The sequence below is a fragment of the Dendropsophus ebraccatus genome, chromosome 3, assembly GCF_027789765.1.
Source record: "Dendropsophus ebraccatus isolate aDenEbr1 chromosome 3, aDenEbr1.pat, whole genome shotgun sequence".
Classification (NCBI taxonomy): Eukaryota; Metazoa; Chordata; class Amphibia; order Anura; family Hylidae; genus Dendropsophus; species Dendropsophus ebraccatus.
Genome location: NC_091456.1, coordinates 194731932 through 194753148, shown reverse-complemented (window position 1 = coordinate 194753148; position 21217 = coordinate 194731932). Strand labels below are relative to the sequence as shown.

The 21217-nt window shown below is 43.3% G+C and overlaps 2 protein-coding genes across 2 annotated transcripts in view; both read left to right on the top strand.

Moving 5' to 3' along the window:
- LOC138786726 (zinc finger protein 665-like) overlaps nt 1–21217 on the top strand; it is a 118384-nt gene that overhangs the window by 41923 nt on the left and 55244 nt on the right. The window lies entirely within an intron of this gene.
- LOC138787614 (zinc finger protein 850-like) lies at nt 563–20279 on the top strand. The gene is made up of 5 exons (XM_069964955.1): nt 563–655; nt 752–878; nt 7024–7146; nt 13864–14970; nt 18729–20279. Exons 4-5 carry the CDS (start codon nt 14142–14144, stop codon nt 20150–20152), a joined length of 2253 nt encoding a protein of 750 aa, XP_069821056.1. The 5' UTR covers nt 563–655; nt 752–878; nt 7024–7146; nt 13864–14141; the 3' UTR covers nt 20153–20279.

The following is a 21217-nucleotide window of genomic DNA, read 5'->3' as shown; positions in this document are numbered from 1 at the left end:
GAGTGATGTCATCATGACATCATTCTTATCTATGGAATAACAGATGGATAGGACTGGAGAGGTGAGGGATTCTGGGAATGGATGGAGTGATAGTAATGTGTCTCTCCATACACAGGATTACACAGTAGTGAAGAAGTCCTCTAGTGGGCGCTGTGGGGCCCCTGGGTGTGAAGGATGGGGAAGAACCCTGAGCCCAATCCCGGGGCCCCTGATACATGAGGAAATGGAGGAAGAGAAGATCCTAGAAGTCACCAACAAGATGGTGGAGCTGCTGAGTGGAGAGGTGAGACTGTGGCTGCTGGGAATGCTGGGACATTATACAGTAACACCACTGGAGGGGTGGGGGGGGATGACTGTGTGATCATTGTGTGTGTCAGGTTCCTATAAGGTGTCAGGACGTGGCGGTCTATTTCTCCATGGAGGAGTGGGAGTATGTAGAAGGACACAAGGATCAGTACAAGGATGTGATGCTGGAGGATCAGCAGCCCCTCCCATCAGCAGGTAATAGACAGGACTATATACACACCTCCTCTCTGTATTATCTGGATGGAAAGAATGAATTCAGTCTCTGTATGTGTTCCCTCCAGTCAGATCCAGTAAGAGAACAGCACCAGAGAGATGTCCCCGTCCTCTTCTCCCACAGGATCAGGATCAGGTAGATGGAGATGTTCCCTATGATCTGTACATCCCACCTGACTTCTCCTCCTGTCTGATGACACTTACAATATTTCTCTCACATCTTATGAATCAGGAGGAAGATTGGAGCAATATTAATGCTCCAGAGACAGATGTGGACAGTATTGATGCGATAAACATTATAGTAAAAGAAGAGACAGACGTGTGGAGTGATGAGCAGTATGTGGAGAACGTTCCAACAGGTAACACACTCTTGATTTGTCACGGTTTGGCCGTATGAATGTAAATAACATGGACAGCTTGCCCTAACTTTGGTATTTATTCCACCATACAAGTTTGCTTTCCCCAATCTATCCTTCTTGTACATCAGATCTTCACGACATTCATCTGGGGTACATTAACACCCAGACTTAAATAGAAAAATTTGGTCCCGTCTCTTTGTTAATCTTTCTATTACAAGTCGTGATGACGGCCAGTGATTGTTTACCAGCCCACGTGAATAATAGGGTGGTATGAAAGAGTAGATGGTGTCCCTCTCCCTACTATCCCTCCCCTGGATAACGCTCGTACATAGATCGGCTTTGAGTACTTATTAGAGATGCTCGAGTCTATTCGAACCCGATCGTTCGCCATTTGATTAGCGGTGGCTGCTGAACTTGGATAAAGCCCTAAGGCTATGTGGAAAACATGGATATAGTCATTGGCTGTATCCATGTTTTCCAGACAACCTTAGAGCTTTATCCAAGTTCAGCAGCCGATCAAATGCCGAACAATCAGGTTCGGATAGCTTCGAGCATGCTCGAGGTTCTCTCATCTCTAGTCCTTATCCATACCTGTTGTTTCCTACGAGATGCTTCTCTTGTAGAATCTTGAGGGCTAGGACTTAAGTGCTCTCTTTTTGGTGATCCCACCTTTTCTCCGGCAGTGGGGATGGATTTTTAAGAGTTTGGTTTCAGAGTAGGTTATATCTTAGATGGTCATGGTTCTTCATCTTTCTCCACGGGAATCCTGTCCTGGTGTGACTATGACCAGGGACAGTCCAAGTCCCAATTGCTGCAAAGTGTGACTGCGACTCTATCCACTGAGCTTGAATCATTGTCTATCCAGCCCCGTTCCGGTTTCTCGTTCCTGACTTTTTATGGCATACCTCTAGACGCTTCCACAGATCTGGAGCTTATCGAGATAAGGGAACGGAAAGTAGACTTGAGCTTGTCTTCTCCCAGAAATTCTAAAATCTCAACTCAGTGGTGTCCAGGACTGTTCTATAAATGCTTGTATGAGAATCCTGACCCCTGCTGCTTTTGTGGTACAGAGACTGAGTTGGTGCTCCATGGTTGGTTGACATCTGTAGGAGTAAAAATGGGAAACTCTTCTAAAAAAAATAACATATTTGATCACCTTAAAAACAACAACCTAATGGATCCAAACCAGCATTGCTTTACTGAGAGTCAATCATGTCACTAAACTCCTCGATCTCTCTATATTACACAAGTGCTGGATGAAGGTGGAGCCATGGGTGTTGCCTATCTGGACTTCACCAAAGCTTTTCATACACTTCCCCATAAATATATCTATCAGAGGGGTGATGGTAATAAAGTGTATTCTGAGCAGAGACTGGTTTCAAGTGGTGGCCACAAGGGTCTGTTCTGGGTCCTGTTCATGTGGGTTGGTCGGTAAGGATAGTGACATAGGAGAAGGGTTGGTAGGTAAGGATAGTGATATAGGAGAAGGGTTGGTAGGTAAGGATAGTGACATAGGAGAAGGATTGGTAGGTAAGGATAGTGACATAGGAGAAGGGTTGGTAGGTAAGGATAGTGACATAGGAGAATGGTTGGTAGGTAAGGATAGTGACATAGGAGGAGGGTTGGTAGGTAAGGATAGTGACATAGGAAAAGGATTGGTAGGTAAGGATAGTGACATAGGAGAAGGGTTGGTAGGTAAGGATAGTGACATAGGAGAATGGTTGGTAGGTAAGGATAGTGACATAGGAGGAGGGTTGGTAGGTAAGGATAGTGACATAGGAGGAGGGTTGGTAGGTAAGGATAGTGACATAGGAGACGGGTTGGTAGGTAAGGATAGTGACATAGGAGACGGGTTGGTAGGTAAGGATAACATAGGAGATGGTTCGGTATGTAAGGTTAGTGACATAGGAGAAGGTTTGGTAAGTAAGGATAGTGACATAGAAGGTTTGATAGGTAAGGATAGTGACATAGGAGAAGGGTTGGTAGGTAAGGATAGTGACATAGGAGAAGGGTTGGTAGGTAAGGATAGTGACATAGGAGACGGGTTGGTAGGTAAGGATAGTGACATAGGAGAAGGGTTGGTAGGTAAGGATAGTGACATAGGAGATGGCTCGGTATGTAAGGTTAGTGACATAGGAGAAGGGTTGGTGGGTAAGGATAGTGACATAGGAGAAGGGTTGGTAGGTAAGGATAGTGATATAGGAGAAGGTTTGGTAGGTAAGGATAGTGACATAGGAGAAGGGTTGGTAGGTGAGGATAGTGATATAGGAGAAGGGTTGGTGGGTAAGGATAGTGACATAGGAGAAGGGTTGGTAGGTAAGGATAGTGACATAGGAGAAGGGTTGGTAGGTAAGGATAGTGATATAGGAGAACGGTTGGTAGGTGAGGATAGTGACATAGGAGAAGGGTTGGTAGGTAAGGATAGTGACATAAGAGAAGGGTTGGTAGGTAAGGATAGTGACATAGGAGAAGGGTTGGTAGGTAAGGATAGTGATATAGGAGAAGGGTTGGTAGGTAAGGATAGTGACATAGGAGAAGGGTCGGTAGGTTAGGATAGTGACATAGGAGAAGGGTTGGTAGGTAAGGATAGTGACATAGGAGAAGGGTTGGTAGGTAAGGATAGTGACATAGGAGAAGGTTTGGTAGGTAAGGATAGTGACATAGGAGAAGGGTTGGTAGGTAAGGATAGTGACATAGGAGAAGGGTTGGTAGGTAAGGATAGTGACATAGGAGAAGGTCTGTCTGTTTGTATGTATGTACAGTTTGTGAAATAGGGAGAATAATTTAGCTTTACTAGAAAAGTGTTGAAAACTATAGAAACTGCAGTTCAATGTTTCCAGTGTCACCAGTGATGCCAGGCAGTGACCACATCTGATGGGAAGCTGGGCTAGATATACAGCGACAGTAATAGAACAGTAATAGAAGTGGGAAAATGCTGCAGCGTGCTCTCAGAAATAGTAGTAGTAACAGTAGTAGTTTATTATCAATTAATAAAATAGAATTGGAAGTATTAATTTCAACAGTCAACATCTGGATGTCTGAACACTGGACCATAAGAAAGCTTAGTCTCAAAGCTCGAAAAGGACTTGAAGGGACTCAAGGCTCCCGACTCATTAGTGCTAAGAGGAGATGCCAAACTGTTCAGCATTTCCTCTCGATACCGCTCATCAGTAGATGATGTCGGTGGAGAGACGGGTCCGGTGTGCTGGACTTCTGCTCCTGACCCTCATGTAATAAGCTGAGCTCCAGAGCTGTCTGCTTACTCCTCTCTATAGAGAACATAGAATGCCGGGTGTTTATCCAAGAAGTCCCGTAACACACTGGAAGACCACTAGGGCATTACAAAGCCCAAAGACGTTACTAAGTATTTGTGATGCCCAGTGTGGGTATTATAGGAATGTATATGTTGTTTAAGTTTGTTATTTTATTTGTTAGAGTCAGATACTGAAGCTTTTTTTCTGATTTGTAACTTTTTTATTTTATTTTTTGCACACCCTTATGAGGGCGGCCATGTTGCCTGAACTGATTTTTAACAACATTTAGTGAAATGCTTAACAGCAAGCCCTATAGATTTAGGCAAGAATAGTCAGGACCGGTGTCCTTGACATGAACGTGAAACATTACCAGACATAATACTCTGCTGAAGGGTCACGGAACGTCCGGTCTTTGCCAAGATCATCCCGGACGGTACTGCGGTACTGCCGGAGCCGCTCGCTTCATTGTGCGAACTGACAGGTCTTTCTGCGGCCGCAATTCACTGAATTGCGGCCACAGAAAACTGTCATGTCAGTTATTCGCGGGTTCGCATGGAATCCCGGCCGGAGCGTATATGATACGTGTATACGCTTTGGCCGGGATCCCATAGAAATGTAGGCAGTGTTCACAGGTGTACAAAGTACGGCCGTTGTTGCCACTTTTACGTAGTGTGAACATAGCCTTTCTGTGTTTTAACACACTCCTGGTTTTGTTTGAAAAAAGACTGACGGAAATACTGTGTGTGACCGTAGCCTTAAACTGTTTTTGATCTCCTGGCATCATAATGCTACATGACACCGGGAGTTCCGATAGTCCATTCTGCTGCATGCTGTCCATATATACAGAACGTGGGAATAAGGCCTACGTTTCCGCCTTAGTTAAGAGAATGGAAACTGCCATATTTTATAAAGTAGATTGTAAATTCAAAAACTAAAGAAAAGAAAAACAACACGGAAATTCTTAAAAACAGATAATTTTCTGGTGACAATGTCCCTTTAAAGACTGTCCTCTGTTCAGCTCAGTCTCTAATAAGAACCGCATTATACTGAGGACAATATTAGTGAATATTGTATTATTTAGGTAATAAAATAATTCAGAGAGTAAAGGGTTTTTTTGGGGGGGGGGGGGGGGGGGGTTTTGAGAGCATGGTAAATTTGTGCTCAGCTAGAAAAAAAAATCCAAATCAACTTTATTCATGCTGTGCATAGTGTCTGGAAGGCGGGGCCTCTCATGGTACTGCTATGCCTCCTGTGTAGTGTGCACAATGCATGTGGCTGGTTATGCAGAGGGGCGGGCATCCAGCACAGTGAGGTGTAACATTGCCAGGGCCAGGGAACAATAGGCCCCGCCTCCTTGACATTAATCACAGACCCAGTAAAAAAAAAAAAAATCTGAGGCAACAAGGGAGAGTTCTAGGTGTTTTTATTCATATCTCACCAGCGGTGCCGCCAGCCCAGTAGGTGGTCGGGGGGTGACAGGTTCACTTTAGTCCAACTCCCTTCTTTCAGTTGTCTAAAACTCACGATACATATGGCACAAGTCTTATAAGTCGGGGGTTCTTTTATTTCTGGTACAAACTAATGGTGCATTATATCTAATAATAGCTAAAAAGTGCTTTGTCTTATATTTCACAGACAGGGCGAGCCTACACTGTCAGACCACCCTGACATCCTCCATATTGGTCGGGCAGAGGGCTGGTTCAGTGTTGTGCCTGACTGCTGAATAAATAAACTGTGCAGCATATATAAGCTGCACAGTCCTCTCCCTCCTCCTGCCAGTGAGATCAGTGCCACGTGGGAGACAAATCACATCCAGATTCCTGCATGTAAAAACACTTGGGAGTTTACCAGGAATGGAGCTAAAAGACCTGCAGGACCTTCAGTGATTTCACAGTCATGTGATTAGTCACTGAAGGTCCTGCAGGTCTTTTAGCTCCATTCTGGGTACAGATTAAGTATGTTAGTAGGTAGGGACAGTCTACAATAAATTTTGTGTGTGTATCTGTATGTAGCAGAGATGTTTGTGTATGGTGATGCAACACAGGTCTGTATGTTGTTACAGGACTGTATGTGCCTGTTTTTGGAGAATGGTTAAGTGGTCCTGACATTTCAGTAAACATTGACCCCTTCACTGCGTTAGACCACCGGGGAAATTTAAGGGGAACCTGTCACCCAGGCTGCCGGTGCAGAGCCCGCCAGACTCCCTAGTGGAGCCCCACATACTTACCCCTTGCTGAAAGTCCCGCTCCTGGACCCGGTCCTGGTGCGTAGAAATCGCTGCCCAAAGCAGTGCGCACGTTATGCAAATCACTAGAGAGGAGTCCGACGTCCATAGAAAGTTACTGGAGCATGAAATATTTTTTTCTCCGTTTTCAGTTGTCTAAATGAATTGTGCATCTTCTGAAGCAAAAAAAAAAAAAATACAGTATACCTGCTGTTTTTTGTTCGTTCGTTTTTTGCGGAAGGTAACAAGGCAAAAGTTTGTACTAAAAGAGGTTGGTCAGGGGTTAGGAGAGAGACTCCCTACGGCATATAGCAGGAGAATATAGCGAGATGACAGTCAGTTATCTGTGAGGCCAGTTTGAGCTTTGAACGATGGGATCAGGTGGTGTTAGGTGATTTAAGGACAAAAATAGTGGATGTGATCTGTACATGGGCAAGAGAAGGACTGATGAGCGGAGAATCCACCAGAGCTTGAAAGCAAAACGCTGGATGGGGTATCTGAAGTGCATCAAACCCTGTGACCCTAATGGTGTGTCGACAGTGATAAATTCTCATGTATTCCTAAAAAGTTATGCTTAGGGATATTTTACAAAAAAATATATCAATATATGCAAAAGTTTTAGGATTCTATAACTAAAACAAAGTAAAACGAGTTTTATTCTTGGCAGATGACTGTACCAGGAGATCAGAGGGACATCAGATATCTCCAGATATTACAGCAGATGGTCAGATCACACAAGATACATATGAAGAACATTCTATTACCCCAGATATACCCCCAGCCCTTCTTGGTAAAGATCTGTCATTGGTTCCTTTTAAACCAGTCCTATCTTCTGATTTATCAAAGACAATTAAACAATTAGACGTTGAGCATCTAAGATCTCGCAGAATCATTTCATGTTCAGAATGCGGAAAGTGTTTCTCGTGGAAAAAAAGTCTTATCAGACATCAAAAATCTCACACAAGGCAGAAGTTATTTTTATGCCCAGAATGTGGGAAATATTTTCCTTCAGAATCAAAACTTGTTGTACATCAGAGAACCCACACAGGGCCTTTTTCATGTTCGGAATGTGGGAAATATTTTACTCTGAAATCAAAACTTATTAACCATCAAAAAACTCACACGGGAGAAAAACCATTTTCATGCCCCGAATGTGAGAAATGTTTCTCACTAAAAGCTAGCCTCGTTGAACATCAGAGAATTCACACTGGAGAGAAGCCATTTTTGTGCTCAGAATGTGGTAAATGTTTCTCGGTAAAATCAAGTTTTGTTCAACATAAAAGAATTCACACAAAGGAGAAACCGTATTCCTGCCCAGAATGTGCGAAATGTTTTTCTGTAAAAGCAACTCTTGTTGAACATCAGAGAATTCACACAAGAGAGAAGCCATTTTCATGCCCGGAATGTGATAAATGTTTTAATGGGAAAACACAACTTATTAGACATCAAAGAACTCACACAGGAGAGAAGCCATTTTCATGCCCTGATTGTGGAAAATGTTTCTCAGTAAAAACATCTCTTGTCGAACATCAAAGAATTCACACAGGGGAGAAGCCATATTCATGCTCTGAGTGTGGTAAATGTTTTACTGCGAAATCAGGTCTTGTTGGCCATCAAAAAACTCACACAAGGGAGAAGCCGTTTTCATGCCAAGAATGTGGGGAATGTTTTACTTTATACTCTCGTCTTGTTGACCATCAAAAAAATCATACAGGAGAGAAGCCGTTTTCATGCCCAGAATGTTGGAAGTGTTTCTCAAGGAACTCGAGTCTTATAGAACATCAGCGAATTCACACAGGGGAGAAGCCATTTTCCTGCGCTGAATGTGGAAAATGTTTCACTCAGCAATCTGGCCTCATCCTACATCAAAGAACTCACACAGGGGAGAAGCCATTTTCATGCCAAGAATGTGGGAAATGTTTTGCTCGGAAAGCGCATCTTATCGGACATGAGAGAACTCATACAGAGGTGAAGCCCTTTTCATGAACCGTATGTATTAAATCTTTTGGGAAAAAGTCATCTCTGATTGTACATCAAAGAACTCTTCATTTTCGTGTTAAGAAGATGGAAATGATTTAGGCGTAAATTCACATAATAAACATGAAAAAACTCAAATGGGAAAATTCCAAGTGTTATGAAGTCATAATAAAGGTTACAACACTTCAGTCATGTTTTTTTACTCCATACAAGTCATGTGCAGTATGGTGGAATCCATAGAGCGATAGCCAAGATCCCAATTTGTATTAATTATTGTCAACATCATGGTCGCAGGTAAAAGAGGACCGAAAACAATTTTATAACCGTAAACTACTGATCCTGGTTTAAAACTTTTTTTTTAATTTATTTTTAACATTCTTATAGAAGAGAGGTCGACTGTTGGGGAGAGAAGGTGGGGGGGACGGGACCATCTTTGCCCTCCCGATCAGTATATATACAGCTCAGTAGAATACAATATGGCTTCCTGGCCAGGTCACCATTGCTGGGTGTCCGCTGGAGCCTCGGTTATGGAGGACAAAAGCAAAAATAAATAATGTTATATACAAGGCTTTCCCCGGAAGATGTCTATCCTGCTTCTTCAGCCCCTCCGAAGCGCTCGCGGCCTGGCCCAGAATTTTAATTACTTAAGAGACTTTAACGTTCCACAGCCCTTTCTATCCTGCTTCTCCTGAATCTACCGTCACAGAGATCTTGATCTTCCAGAAGCCGTAGGAGGCCGAATTAGGAGTTTTTATTACTCTTAGGAAACTGGACAGAGCATTCCTGGTGACACATGTTGCCGCCAGGAAATTCCGTATTTGGTGGGATTGCCCCCCCCCCACCCTCTTCCTGATCAATCAGTTTCAGAATCAAGTTCTAACAACATTTCTGGGAGTTATCGATCACCCTCTCTGTCCGTGCTGCCTGGTGCACTTGGACAGGTCAAAATAAAGATTTGTCACTTTGTCATGGTGGCCAGAACTGGTTATTCCGAGACACTGGTGATAAAGTTATGGGACTTTGAGGTGACCTGGAAGATGCACTGTCCCATGATACAAGCCTGAGAAATTCTACCAAACTTGGTCTGAAAGGGTCGATTCCCGAGAGAGCTCTGGCTAGATGACTACTGGACCCTTTACTTCAGGGATCTGAAGTTCCTTTCCTTCTTTCCGTAATACGGCCCCTTATCCCCCCCCCCCCCCCCCCTTTGTTACCGCATACCCAGCCATGACGGCCTCAGAGGAGACTATGAATATATTGTTCCATTGTCTGTATTGCTTTTGCTGTTTTATAGTTGCATGGTTGCTTCTCGTGATTGTTTGTGATATATGTTCCACATCCTGTATTATTGTTCAATAAAATTGTATTATGGGAAAAACAAATAAATGTATTATATGATCCCCACCCAGAAGGTCTTTCGTGACCATATTGGGGTAAAACCAAAAAACATAACTATAAGAGTGAAAAATATAAGAAACTACCCCTGAGCCCCTCCTCCTCCTCCTTTAATGTCCATACAGGGAGGCAATCTTAGTGATATTTTTAGCATCACTATGTGATGATAATAAACATAAAATACTATAAAGACGCTTATTTTCCAGGAAAAATAGAAATAAGTTTACGAAAAATAAAGTCAGCTTTTTAATCTGGATGTACTAAAAAATTGCATTATCCTTTTTAACATTGAACATCAAGCAGACGGCAGGTCTGGCGATCCGGGGGCCACTATTCACACGCCGGATTGTTTAAACTGTCCCATTGAAATAAACGGGATCAGTTCAAAGATCTGTTTCCCTCCGGTGCTCTTCTCCTGCACCGGATCGCCTTGTGAATGTAAACCCGGCCTTCTTCTCCGACAGAGCTGGGGACGCTGAGGAAGACATTAGTTTTCTTTTTCTGCAATCTTTCATTTTATTAACATGTTATTAAGAGGTATGCTGCACCGGGGGGGCCCTACAGCGGTCAGTGCCCCTCTGTATGATTCTCTATTCGGAGCTCTGCAGTGGCGTCCTGAAGAAGGTCGGAGGAATATTCATGAGGGGGCTGGTAGTGTGGAAGGGGGCATCGGGAGCTGTTACCCCACTCCGGATTTGATAGATACAAGTTATTTTTATATAATAGAACCCAGTGTACAAACCCCCAGTGATTACCCTTGAAAAAGGAAAAGTGGAATTTTGCTTCACTCCTCATCAGTAAGAGCCGGCAGGAAAACTCAGAGAGTAGTCGGTACCAGAGATTGAACCCCACCTCTAGAATAGCCCAGAAAACTAACCATATGCTGATGTATACCATGGTGCATCTATTCATTTCAATAGTCACTACTTTTGGGAGCAAACACAATTTTTTGTTGCACTCAAAAGTGCAGAGGACCATACTCCTGAGTGCCGCAAAAACACAGTGTACACTCACAAATATAGCGATCATAGTCAATAGAAAAGCCCTCCCAGACTGGGCTTGTTACCTCCTTTGGTGAATACACATATTTAGCGCATGTATTTAAAGTCCATAAAACGTCTTCTCAAACAATGTTCTTCACGATACCTGATGTTCCGGTGGGCATCACCTTGTCACCTTCATCTGCCGCCCCGCTCTTCTCAGAAATTATACTGGTGAGATAGACCAGATAGGGAACAAGGAGACAGGACAGGACAGGTACCTCCTCATCTGACCAATCTCAGAAGAAGCCGAGGGCAAGAGAGATCGACAAATACTTCCAGGAAGGAAGGGACAAGCAGCTCAGCTTAGGACTGACACGGCCGGGGAAACGTAACATAAAAGTAGGAGCTCGCGGAGAATGCACCACGTTGAGTGCTGCCCGTGACCTCCTCCGTCTACTTCTACAGTTGGCTATGTGACCGTTTTTGTGACCTATCCTAGATCTGTGTGTGTGTTAAGGCTTGTGTCACAATTTGTACGGTTTAAAAAAATAAAAAATAAAATCAAAAAGTCATCAAATGAAACCATGAAAAATCTATTCAATATCGTTCCCGGAGTGCTGGGAAAAAGCTGGGGCCTCAGAAAGCCAAAAAGTATAAGAGACGTCTCGGACGGCAGCCAAATTATTTAAGGTCAATTTTAAAAAATATTACTTGTAACATAATTTAAATAATTCAGACGTTAAAGAGAAACTTGAGCAGGAGGGAGAAGATGTTAAGAGCGATGATGACTATAGTGTCCATCACTTTGCTGCTGCTCTGGACAGTTCCTGACATGGACAGATGTGGTAGCAGAGAGCACTTTGTCAGACCAGAGAGAATACACCACTTCCTGCAGGACATACAGCAGCTGATAAGTACTGGAAGACTGGAGATTTTTAATAGAAGTAAATTACAAATCTCTGGCACTTTCTGGTACCAGTTAATTTGGAAAAAAAACACGTTTTAGTGGACAACCCCTTTAAGTTTAGACAAACTATTAGTGGGATAGGATGAGACATTGCTGGGAGGAGACCAGTCATATCCTATTGTTAAAGGATTTGAAATGAGCGATTAGTAGAATGCCTTAGTGCTCGTTACTTAGTCGAGTATTTTTCAGTACTCGAGTGCTCGACTCGAGTAACGGACCCCATTGAAATCAATGGGAGACTCAAGAATTTTACCAGGTGCCCCCTACTTGTCAGAGCAGAGGCTTCCTGGTTACCCTAGGTCATTAGGTTTCGGTAACTGACACCGTACAATCATTCGGCCGTCAGTTGTATCTGCCGCACAAAGAAATCAATTAAATTTTTTTTTGTTTCTAATTTTTGTATATTTTGTCCCTTCAACAGATGTTTAAACTAAATAAAAATTTGAGCAAAAAGATGAAATTAGTTATGTTAATAAAATGTTAACAGTGGAAATGGTTGGAGGAAAAAAGTACTGGAGAAAAAAAATACACTTGTGTTGTTGCATCTGATCGGTCCAGTATTACAGACTGTGCATTAGTTCTAGGTAGAGACTGTGCATTGTATTGGCCCACTGTTCTAGGTAGAGACTGTGCATTGGATCGGCCCACAGTTCTAGGTAGAGACTGTGCATTGGATCGGCCCACAGTTCTAGGTAGAGACTGTGCATTGGATCGGCCCACAGTTCTAGGTAGAGACTGTGCATTGGATCGGCCCACAGTTCTAGGTAGAGACTGTGCATTGGATCGGCCCACAGTTCTAGGTAGAGACTGTGCATTGGATCGGCCCACAGTTCTAGGTAGAGACTGTGCATTGGATCGGCCCACAGTTCTAGGTAGAGACTGTGCATTGGATCGGCCCACAGTTCTAGGTAGAGACTGTGCTTTGGATCGGCCCACAGTTCTAGGTAGAGACTGTGCATTGGATCGGCCCACAGTTCTAGGTAGAGACTGTGCATTGGATCGGCCCACAGTTCTAGGTAGAGACTGTGCATTGGATCGGCCCACAGTTCTAGGTAGGTACGGCGGGGGGGGGGGGTGTAATTACAGATCCCTCCCGGGACAGTCCAAGCAATGGAGCTGTGAGCTATGAGAGGGAGTCATAGTACAAGGTAAAACATACCTACCAGTTCGCAAACACCCGAGTCCCATCATTGCCCGGCCATCGGTATCACAGCTGAGCATGTTGGGGATTCTAGGCAACCCCTGTGACCATGACAATGATTCTGGTGTCAGCACCAATCGAACCATGGACGATTTCTCGTTGTCGTTTGATCGTTGCTGCATTTACATGAAACAATTACTGCTTAAATTTGAACGATATAACGATAATTCATTGTAATGGAATAGGGCCCTAATGGTCCTTTTAACACGGAACAATTATGGTTTGAATTTTCGCGATAACAATCGCATTTGAGCGACAATCGGCTCGTGTAAACACAGTGAACGATCAAGCGACGAATGATAAATATTTCAACAAGTTCTCAAGTTGTCATTGGTCGTTCACTGAAAATTCGCATGTCGCTTCGTCAACGATTCACCCTGCGAGATGGGGTTAAGCAACCTTAAAACGATCGGAATTAATGATTTTTTCAAGCGATATATCGTTCCGTCTAAACATTGATCGTTATAAAAAACACATTGTTACCTCGAAATCGTTCGATTGGGCGAATTATTGCTCCGTGTAAAAGGACCATTAGGCAGAGTAGCAGCTAACAAGTTAAAGTTAATAGAGAAAGAGGGTGGACAAGGGTCAGGAGAGAGGAGAGTCCATGCATTGTATAGGAGGAGAATATAGAGGAACGGCAGAGCGGTCGGATATTTATCAGACTTTTTAAGGGGATTCTAGAAATGAAATACATGTACGGGAGCGATAGGTAGAATCCACCCAGAACATAAATGGATTGCACACAGGAAATCAAAAATGGACAAAAAAATTTGAATTAGTCGGGTGGGATTTGAAGTGTGTGAAGCGTGTGGTGTTATCAGTGTCCAGATATCCCAGCAGGATTAGAATGGTCCATGATGTCATCTAATGTATCAATACAGTTGTGCCAAAGAAATTTGCGGGAATTTCTTTTTTATATATATATTTTTTAAATGTGTAATTTGGTTATTAGTTAATTATAATGAGTTTTCTTCTTGGCAGATGACGTTACTGGGAGATCCGAGGGACATCAGATATCCCCAGATTATAGAGTGGATGACCATATCATACAGGATACATATGAAGAGTGTTCTCTTATCCCCAATATAACCTCAACCCCTGACGGCAAAGATCTCTCACTTGTTCAAGTTAAACCCAAACAATATTCCGACTTATCTCAGACCATTGGACGCAGTATAGGTCACACGAGGGACGTTGAACATCAAAGACCTCGTGGAAATATTCCGAGTTCAGAAAGCGGAACGTTTTACTCAAGTTTCATGACAAATCTTACTAAAGATCCAAAAGGTTACTCGAGTGATAGGCCATTCCCGTGTTTAGATTGTGGGAAATGTTTTACTACGAAATCGCATCTCATTATACATCAGAAAATTCACACAGGGGAGAACCTGTTTACCTGCGCAGAATGTGGGAAATATTTTACCTTGAAATCCAAATTTATTCAACATCAGAGAATTCACACAGGGGAGAAACCATTTTCTTGTTCCGAATGTGACAAATGTTTTAACCAGAAGGCACATCTTGTTGACCATCAAAAAACTCACACAGGAGAGAAGCCATTCTCGTGTCCGGAATGTGGGAAATGTTTTACTAGAAAATCACAACGTATAAGACATGAAAAGGTTCACACTGGGGAAAAGCCATATACATGTGCAGAATGTGGAAAAAGTTTTACCCGGAAATCGCATCTTATTGAACATCAAAAAACCCACACAGGAGAGACATTTTTATGTCCAGAATGTGGGAAGTGTTTCTTAAGGAAAGAAAGTCTTCTTGACCATCAAAAAACCCACACAGGGGAGAAGCCATTTTCATGCTTAGAATGTGGAAAATGTTTCATTCGGAAATCACATCTCGTCAACCATCAAAAAACTCACACAGGGGAGAAGCAGTTCTCATGCGAACAATGTGGCAAATGTTTCACTTTGAAATTCCAACTTATTAGACATCAAAAAGCTCACACAGGAGAGAAGCCATTTTCATGCTCAGAGTGTGGGAAATGTTTTACTCGGAAATCACATCTTGTGGAACATAAAAAAACCCACTCGGGGGAGAAGCCGTTTTTATGTCCAGAATATGGAAGTGTTTCTTAAGCAAAGAGAGTCTGGTTTAAAACTCATCAAAAAAAATTCACACGGGGAGAAGTCATTTTCATGAATGTGTGAAATAATTTTAAGAAAATGTCATCTCTCATTGCACATCGAAGAAGAGGAAGAACTTTCATGTTTCAGAAAGTGGAAAAGAATTCAAACTAATTATAATCATCATGGAACTCAGAGAGATGTTTTGGGATTTTTGGGATTTTTTAACAGGCAAATAGCCAGAGAAAATAATACAATAAACACTAAAGTGGCTCATAACGCCACGACGTCTCTGAATACGCATCCTGTTGCTGTATATAGTTCACAATCTGTATCGGATCCTTGCCAGTAATTCTTTAACATACAATTCCAAGTCAATGTTAAAAAAAAAAATCTATTTTCCCTGAAAGAGTTAATAAAAGTGAATCACTACTATGATGAATCTCCCCCCAAAAGTTATGTCTGTCCTGTTTAAAAAAGAAAAATAAACAGACCTCCTCCTATGGCTATGTCGATAAAAAACAAACAAAAAAACAACTGGCTCTTGGAAGGCGATAATGAAAAAAGAACATTGCTTGGTCACTAAGGGGTTAAAGGGAGTTTTATTTTCTCATTTATCGGAAACAAATGACTTTATCGTTATGGTCCAGTTCAATAGCAAATTTATTGTTACCAAACATAGTCATTAACAATCCCTGTAATCCCCATTTCGTGAGCAGACACATTTACAGATTTAGTGCATGCATTGAAATCTATATTATATTTTCTCATTTGGTTTTTTGAATAATTTTTGTGCCATTTTTAGGAGCTGTGGCGATATCACTTTTGTTTTAGTGGCTACGTTTTCATCTGAAATCAGGGGAAAATAAAAGATCAAATGGGATCAAGTGTCTTGTTTTCTCTGCTCATCAGTACATCAGTAAAGGGGTGTCTTCTTTGATGATTGGTAATGGGTTGTCTTCTTCGCTGGTCAGTAAAGGTCTGCTGATCAGTAAAGGGTTATCTTCTCCGCTGATCGGTAAATAGTTGTATTCTCTGATGATCGGTAAAGGGTAGGGATGGTCCGAACCTGGTTCAGACGGGGTTCATACGAACCCGAACCCTCCGCAATGATTACCGCTGTCTGCCCGCTCCGTGCAGCGGGCGGATCCAACGGGAGGAACGCCTGGAAAACTGGGATACAGCCATAGCCATAGGCTGTATCCCAGTTTTCCAGGCGGTCCTCCCGCTGTATCTGCCCGCTGCACGGAGCGAGCAGACAGCGGGAATCTGATGCCGAGCGTTCCGGTTCAGCTGAACCCGAACCTCGGCGGGTTCGGACCATCCCTACTAAAGGGTTATCTTTTCTGATGATTGGTAAAGGGTTGTCTTCTCTGCTGGTTGGTAAAGGGCTGTCTTCTCTGCTGATTGGTAAAGGGCTGTCTTCTCTGCTGGTTGGTAAAGGGCTGTCTCCTCTGCTGGTTGGTAAAGGGCAGTCTCCTCTGCTGATTGGTAAAGGGCTGTCTTCTCCGATGATCGGTAAAGGGCTGTCTTCTCTGCTGGTTGGTAAAGGGCTGTCTCCTCTGCTAATTGTTAAAGGGCAGTCTCCTCTGCTGATTGGTAAAGGGCTGTCTTCTCCGATGATCGGTAAAGGGCTGTCTTCTCTGATGATTGATAAAGGGATGTCTTCTCTGATGATTAGTAAAGGGTTGTCTTCTCTGCTGGTTGGTAAATGGCTTTCTTCTCTAATGATTGATAAAGGGCTGTCTTCTCTGATGATTAGTAAAGGGCTTTCTTCTCTGCTAGTTGGTAAAGGGTTGTCTTCTCTGATGTTCGGTAAAGGGCTGTCTTCTCTGATGATTGGTAAAGGGTAGTCTTCTCTGATGATTGGTAAAGGGTTGTCTTCTCTGATGATTGGTAAAGGGTTGTCTTCTCTGATGATTGGTAAAGGGTTGTCTTCTCTGATGTTCGGTAAAGGGCTGTCTTCTCTGATGATTGGTAAAGGGTTGTCTTCTCTGATGATTGGTAAAGGGTTGTCTTCTCTGATGATTGGTAAAGGGTTGTCTTCTTCGCTGGTTGGTAAAGGGTTGTCTTCTCCAATGAGTCACATTTTCTGCTCCATCACGTGATGACATTGGCATTAGAGATGAGTGAAGTGGCTTCATTAGAGTTCGTACAAAGTGGAACGATCGCTTTTGAATCTCGATGTCTGTTTGTCCATGGCAAAGCGGGGTACAGCTCAAGAGCCACCTGAAAAACATGGATACAGCCATACGCCAAAGACTTCATTCATGTTTTCTAGGCAGTCCTCGGGCTGTTTCCATCTTCTCCACGGAGCAGGCAGATGTCAGGATTCAAAAGACGATCATACCACTTCGTACGACCCTTAAAGCCCGCTTCACTCATCCCTAGCTGGAGTGCCCCAGGCAAGAAACATCAGAGAGAGAAACCACCCTGCAGCCATTGCTGGAAGAACACAAGCTGGTGGTTTCAGCATTATGGTCTGGAGGATGTCGTGATGTTCTCTGGGCTACCTATCCATGTGGAGGTGCTCCCAGCCAATCTGGGTATGAATCCATCCCTGTAGATCACGTACACACATACATGCTGATTGTCTGTCTCGCCTGGATCAAAGTTCTAGATAGACGCTGTGCATTGGATGGTCCCAGAGTTCTAGGTAAAGACTGTGCATTGTATGGGTCCACGGTTCTAGGTAGAGACTGTGCATTGGATTGGTCCACAGTTATAGGTAGAGACTGTACATTGGATGGGTCCACATTTATAGGTAGAGACAGCATTGGATGGGTCCACGGTTCTAGGTAGAGACTATGCTTTAGATGGTCCCACAGTTCTAGGTAGAGACTGCGTTGGATGGGTCCACAGTTCTAGGTAGAGACTATGCATTGGATGGTCCCACAGTTCTAGGTAGAGACTGAGCTTTGGATGGTCCCACAGTTTTAGGTAGGGACTGTGCATTGGATGGTCCCACAGTTCTAGGTAGGAACTGTGCATTGGATGGTCCCAGAGTTGTAGGGAGAGACTGTAGATTGGATTGGTCCACAGTTCTAGGTAAAGAGTGTGTAGTGGATCGGTCCAAAGTTATAGGTAGAGACTCTGTATTGGATGGGTCCACAGCTATAGGTAGAGACTCTGTATTGGATGGGTCCACAGTTATAGGTAGAGACTCTGTATTGGATGGGTCCACAGTTATAGGTAGAGACTCTGTATTGGATGGGTCCACAGTTATAGGTAGAGACTCTGTATTGGATGGGTCCACAGTTATAGGTAGAGACTTTGTATTTGATCGGTCCACTGTTCTAGGTAGAGACTGTGCATTGGATTGATCCACAGATATCGATAGAGACAATTGGGACAGAAAATCAGGAGGATTATATCTATATTTACTAAATACCACACCATTGAAAGCAGAGACATGGAGCACCAGTATTCTCATAGAGACATATTCTAGAATCTGTTCAAGAAAGCAAAGTATATGTGAGCAGTTCCGCAAACTGCAAAAAATAAAAACCCACAAAAAATAATCAAGAAAACCTGGATGGGTTAGGCGATAATCCGGGCAGGTGAAGCAGATGACGTGCCGTCACCATTCAGACATCCCAGGAGAGGGGAACGTGTCAGGATAATCATATAATGTTCCATCATGTAATCTAATGTATCTATAAAGTTGTGCTAAGGGATTAAAAAAAACCTCTTTAAATACTGTACGTAAATATATGCAAAATATGTAATTTGGTTATTAATTATAATGAGTTTTCTTCTTGGCAGATGAGTGTCCCCGGAGATCAGAGGGACATCAGATATCTCCAGATATTACAGCAGATGGTCAGATCACACAAGATACATATGAAGAACCTTCTATTACCCCAGATATACCCCCAGCCCCTCACAGCAAAGATCTGCCATCTGATCCTGTTATACAAGTCCCATCTACTGATCCATCACAGACCACTGGACGCAGTGTAAGCCACACGAAGGATGTTAAACATCAAAGAGCCCCTGGATACATTCCATGTTCAGAAGGCGAAACGTTTTACTCAATGAAAACAAGTCTTACTAAAAATCGAAAAGGATACAAGAGTAATACGCCATTTCCATGTTCAGAATGTGGGAAATGTTTTACTACGAAATCACATCTTATTATGCATCAGAAACTTCACACAGGGGAGAACCTGTTTACCTGCGCAGAATGTGGCAAATGTTTTAACCAGAAGTCACATCTTGCTGACCATCAAAAAACACACACTGGAGAAAAGCCATTTTCATGTCCAGAATGTAGGAGATGTTTTACTACAAATTCACTGCTCATTAGACATATAATGGTTCACACAGGTGAAAAGCCGTATTCTTGTGCAGAATGTGAAAAATGTTTTACTCGGAAATCGCATCTTGTTGAACATCAAAAAACTCACACAGGAGAGAATCAGTTTTCATGTTCAGAATGTGAGAAGTGTTTCACAAGGAAAGCAAGCCTTATTGACCATCAAAGACTTCACACAGGGGAGAAGCCATTTTCGTGCATGGAATGTGGGAAATGTTTCCTTCGGAGTTCACAACTTGTTGACCATCAAAGAACTCACACAGGGGAGAAGCCATTTGCATGTCCAGTATGTGGTAAATGTTTTACTCAGAAATCAAGACTTACTAAACATCAAAAAACTCACACAGGGAAAAAGCCATTCTCATGCTCAGAATGTGGAAAATGTTTTACTCTGAAATCACGTCTTGCTTACCATAAAAATACTCATACGGGAGAGAAACCATTTGTATGTCCAGAATGTGGAAAGTGTTTTGTAAGAAAAGAAAGTCTCCTCGACCATCAAAGAAGTCACACAGGGGAGAAGCCATTTTCATGCATGGAATGTGGGAAAAGGTTCCTTCGGAAATCCCATCTTATTGCCCATCAAAAAACTCACACAGGGGAGAAGCCATTTGCATGTTCCGAATGTGGAAAATATTTTAATTACAGATCAAAATTTGTTGAACATCAGAGAATTCACACAGGGGAGAAACCATTTCCATGTTCAGAATGTGGGAAATGTTTCAGTAAGAAACCCACACTTGTTGAACATCAGAGAATTCACACAGGGGATAAGCCATTTTTATGCCCAGAATGTGGGAAAAGTTTCTTAAGGAAAGCACATCTTGTTAAACATCAGAAAATCCACCCAGCGGAGAAGCCATCTTTATGAACCAGATAAAATCAGGTCTAACTGGAAGAAAGTGCCCATGTTTTTGTCGCACTGGATAACCCCTTTAAATAGCCAGCCACTAATAATTCATGAAGGCTATTAGCGGACGTTTATTTAACGGCCATGTTTTCCCGCTAAGTGGGTAGACTTATACTAAAACGAGACGTCCATGTGTCCACATTAATAGAACAGCCGTCAAAACACAGGAATAGTTACTAGTGTAATTCGTCCTTTAAAAAAAAGCTATTTTACAAAAGATTTTAAGAACACCCCCCCCCCCCACACACACACACGTACATCCTTTTTTGCATCAGTTTTTTTGCATTAAATTGATAGGGGGGAAAAAAAACGGATTGCAAAAACGCAGTGTGATCCTGGTCTTAATCATTGTGACGACGGTGGAAAATAAAAGTACAAAACAAAAGGGAGATAATTAATTTTTTATAATTTGTTTACAATTAGTTAAAAATATTGCTTCAACCTCCCCGCTGTTCATGCTGGCTGTTATTTCCAATTTGGACTAAGGTGGGACACTGACTTTCCTGCAGGGGGGGCCCAGTCCAGCACCTTCCTGCAGCGGGGGCGTGGTTCAGCGCCTTCCTGCAGCGGGAGATCTGGTCCAGCACCTACCTGCAGCGAGGGCCCGGTCCAGCACCTACCTGCAGCAGGGGGGCCCAGTCCAGCACCTTCCTGCAGCGGGGGCCCGGTCCAGCCCCTACCTGCAGCGGGGGCCCGATCCAGCACCTTCCTGCAGCGGGGGATCTCGTCCAGCGCCTTCCTGCAGCGGGGACCCGGTCTAACACCCTCCTGCAATGAGGGACCTGGTCCAGCACCTTACCCCGGGTGGGGGCCCAGTCCAGCACATTCCTGCAGCAGGGTCCCAGTCCAGCACCTTCCTGCAGCGGGGGCCCGGTCTAGCACCCTCTTGCAATGAGGGACCTGGTCCAGCACCTTGCTGCAGCGGGAGCCCGGTCCAGCACCTTCCTGCAGCGAGAACCCGGTCCAGCACCTACCTGCAGCGAGGGCCCGGTCCAGCACCTACCTGCAGCGGGGGCCCGGTCCAGC

Bases quoted from the DNA above. Each gene is read 5' to 3' on its own strand.
- LOC138787614 (XM_069964955.1), top strand. From the start codon at position 14,142: ATGACAAATCTTACTAAAGATCCAAAAGGTTACTCGAGTGATAGGCCA. The intron at 14,971-18,728 runs CTTAAGCAAAGA...TCTTCTTGGCAG, and splicing joins TCCAGAATATGGAAGTGTTT to ATGAGTGTCCCCGGAGATCA.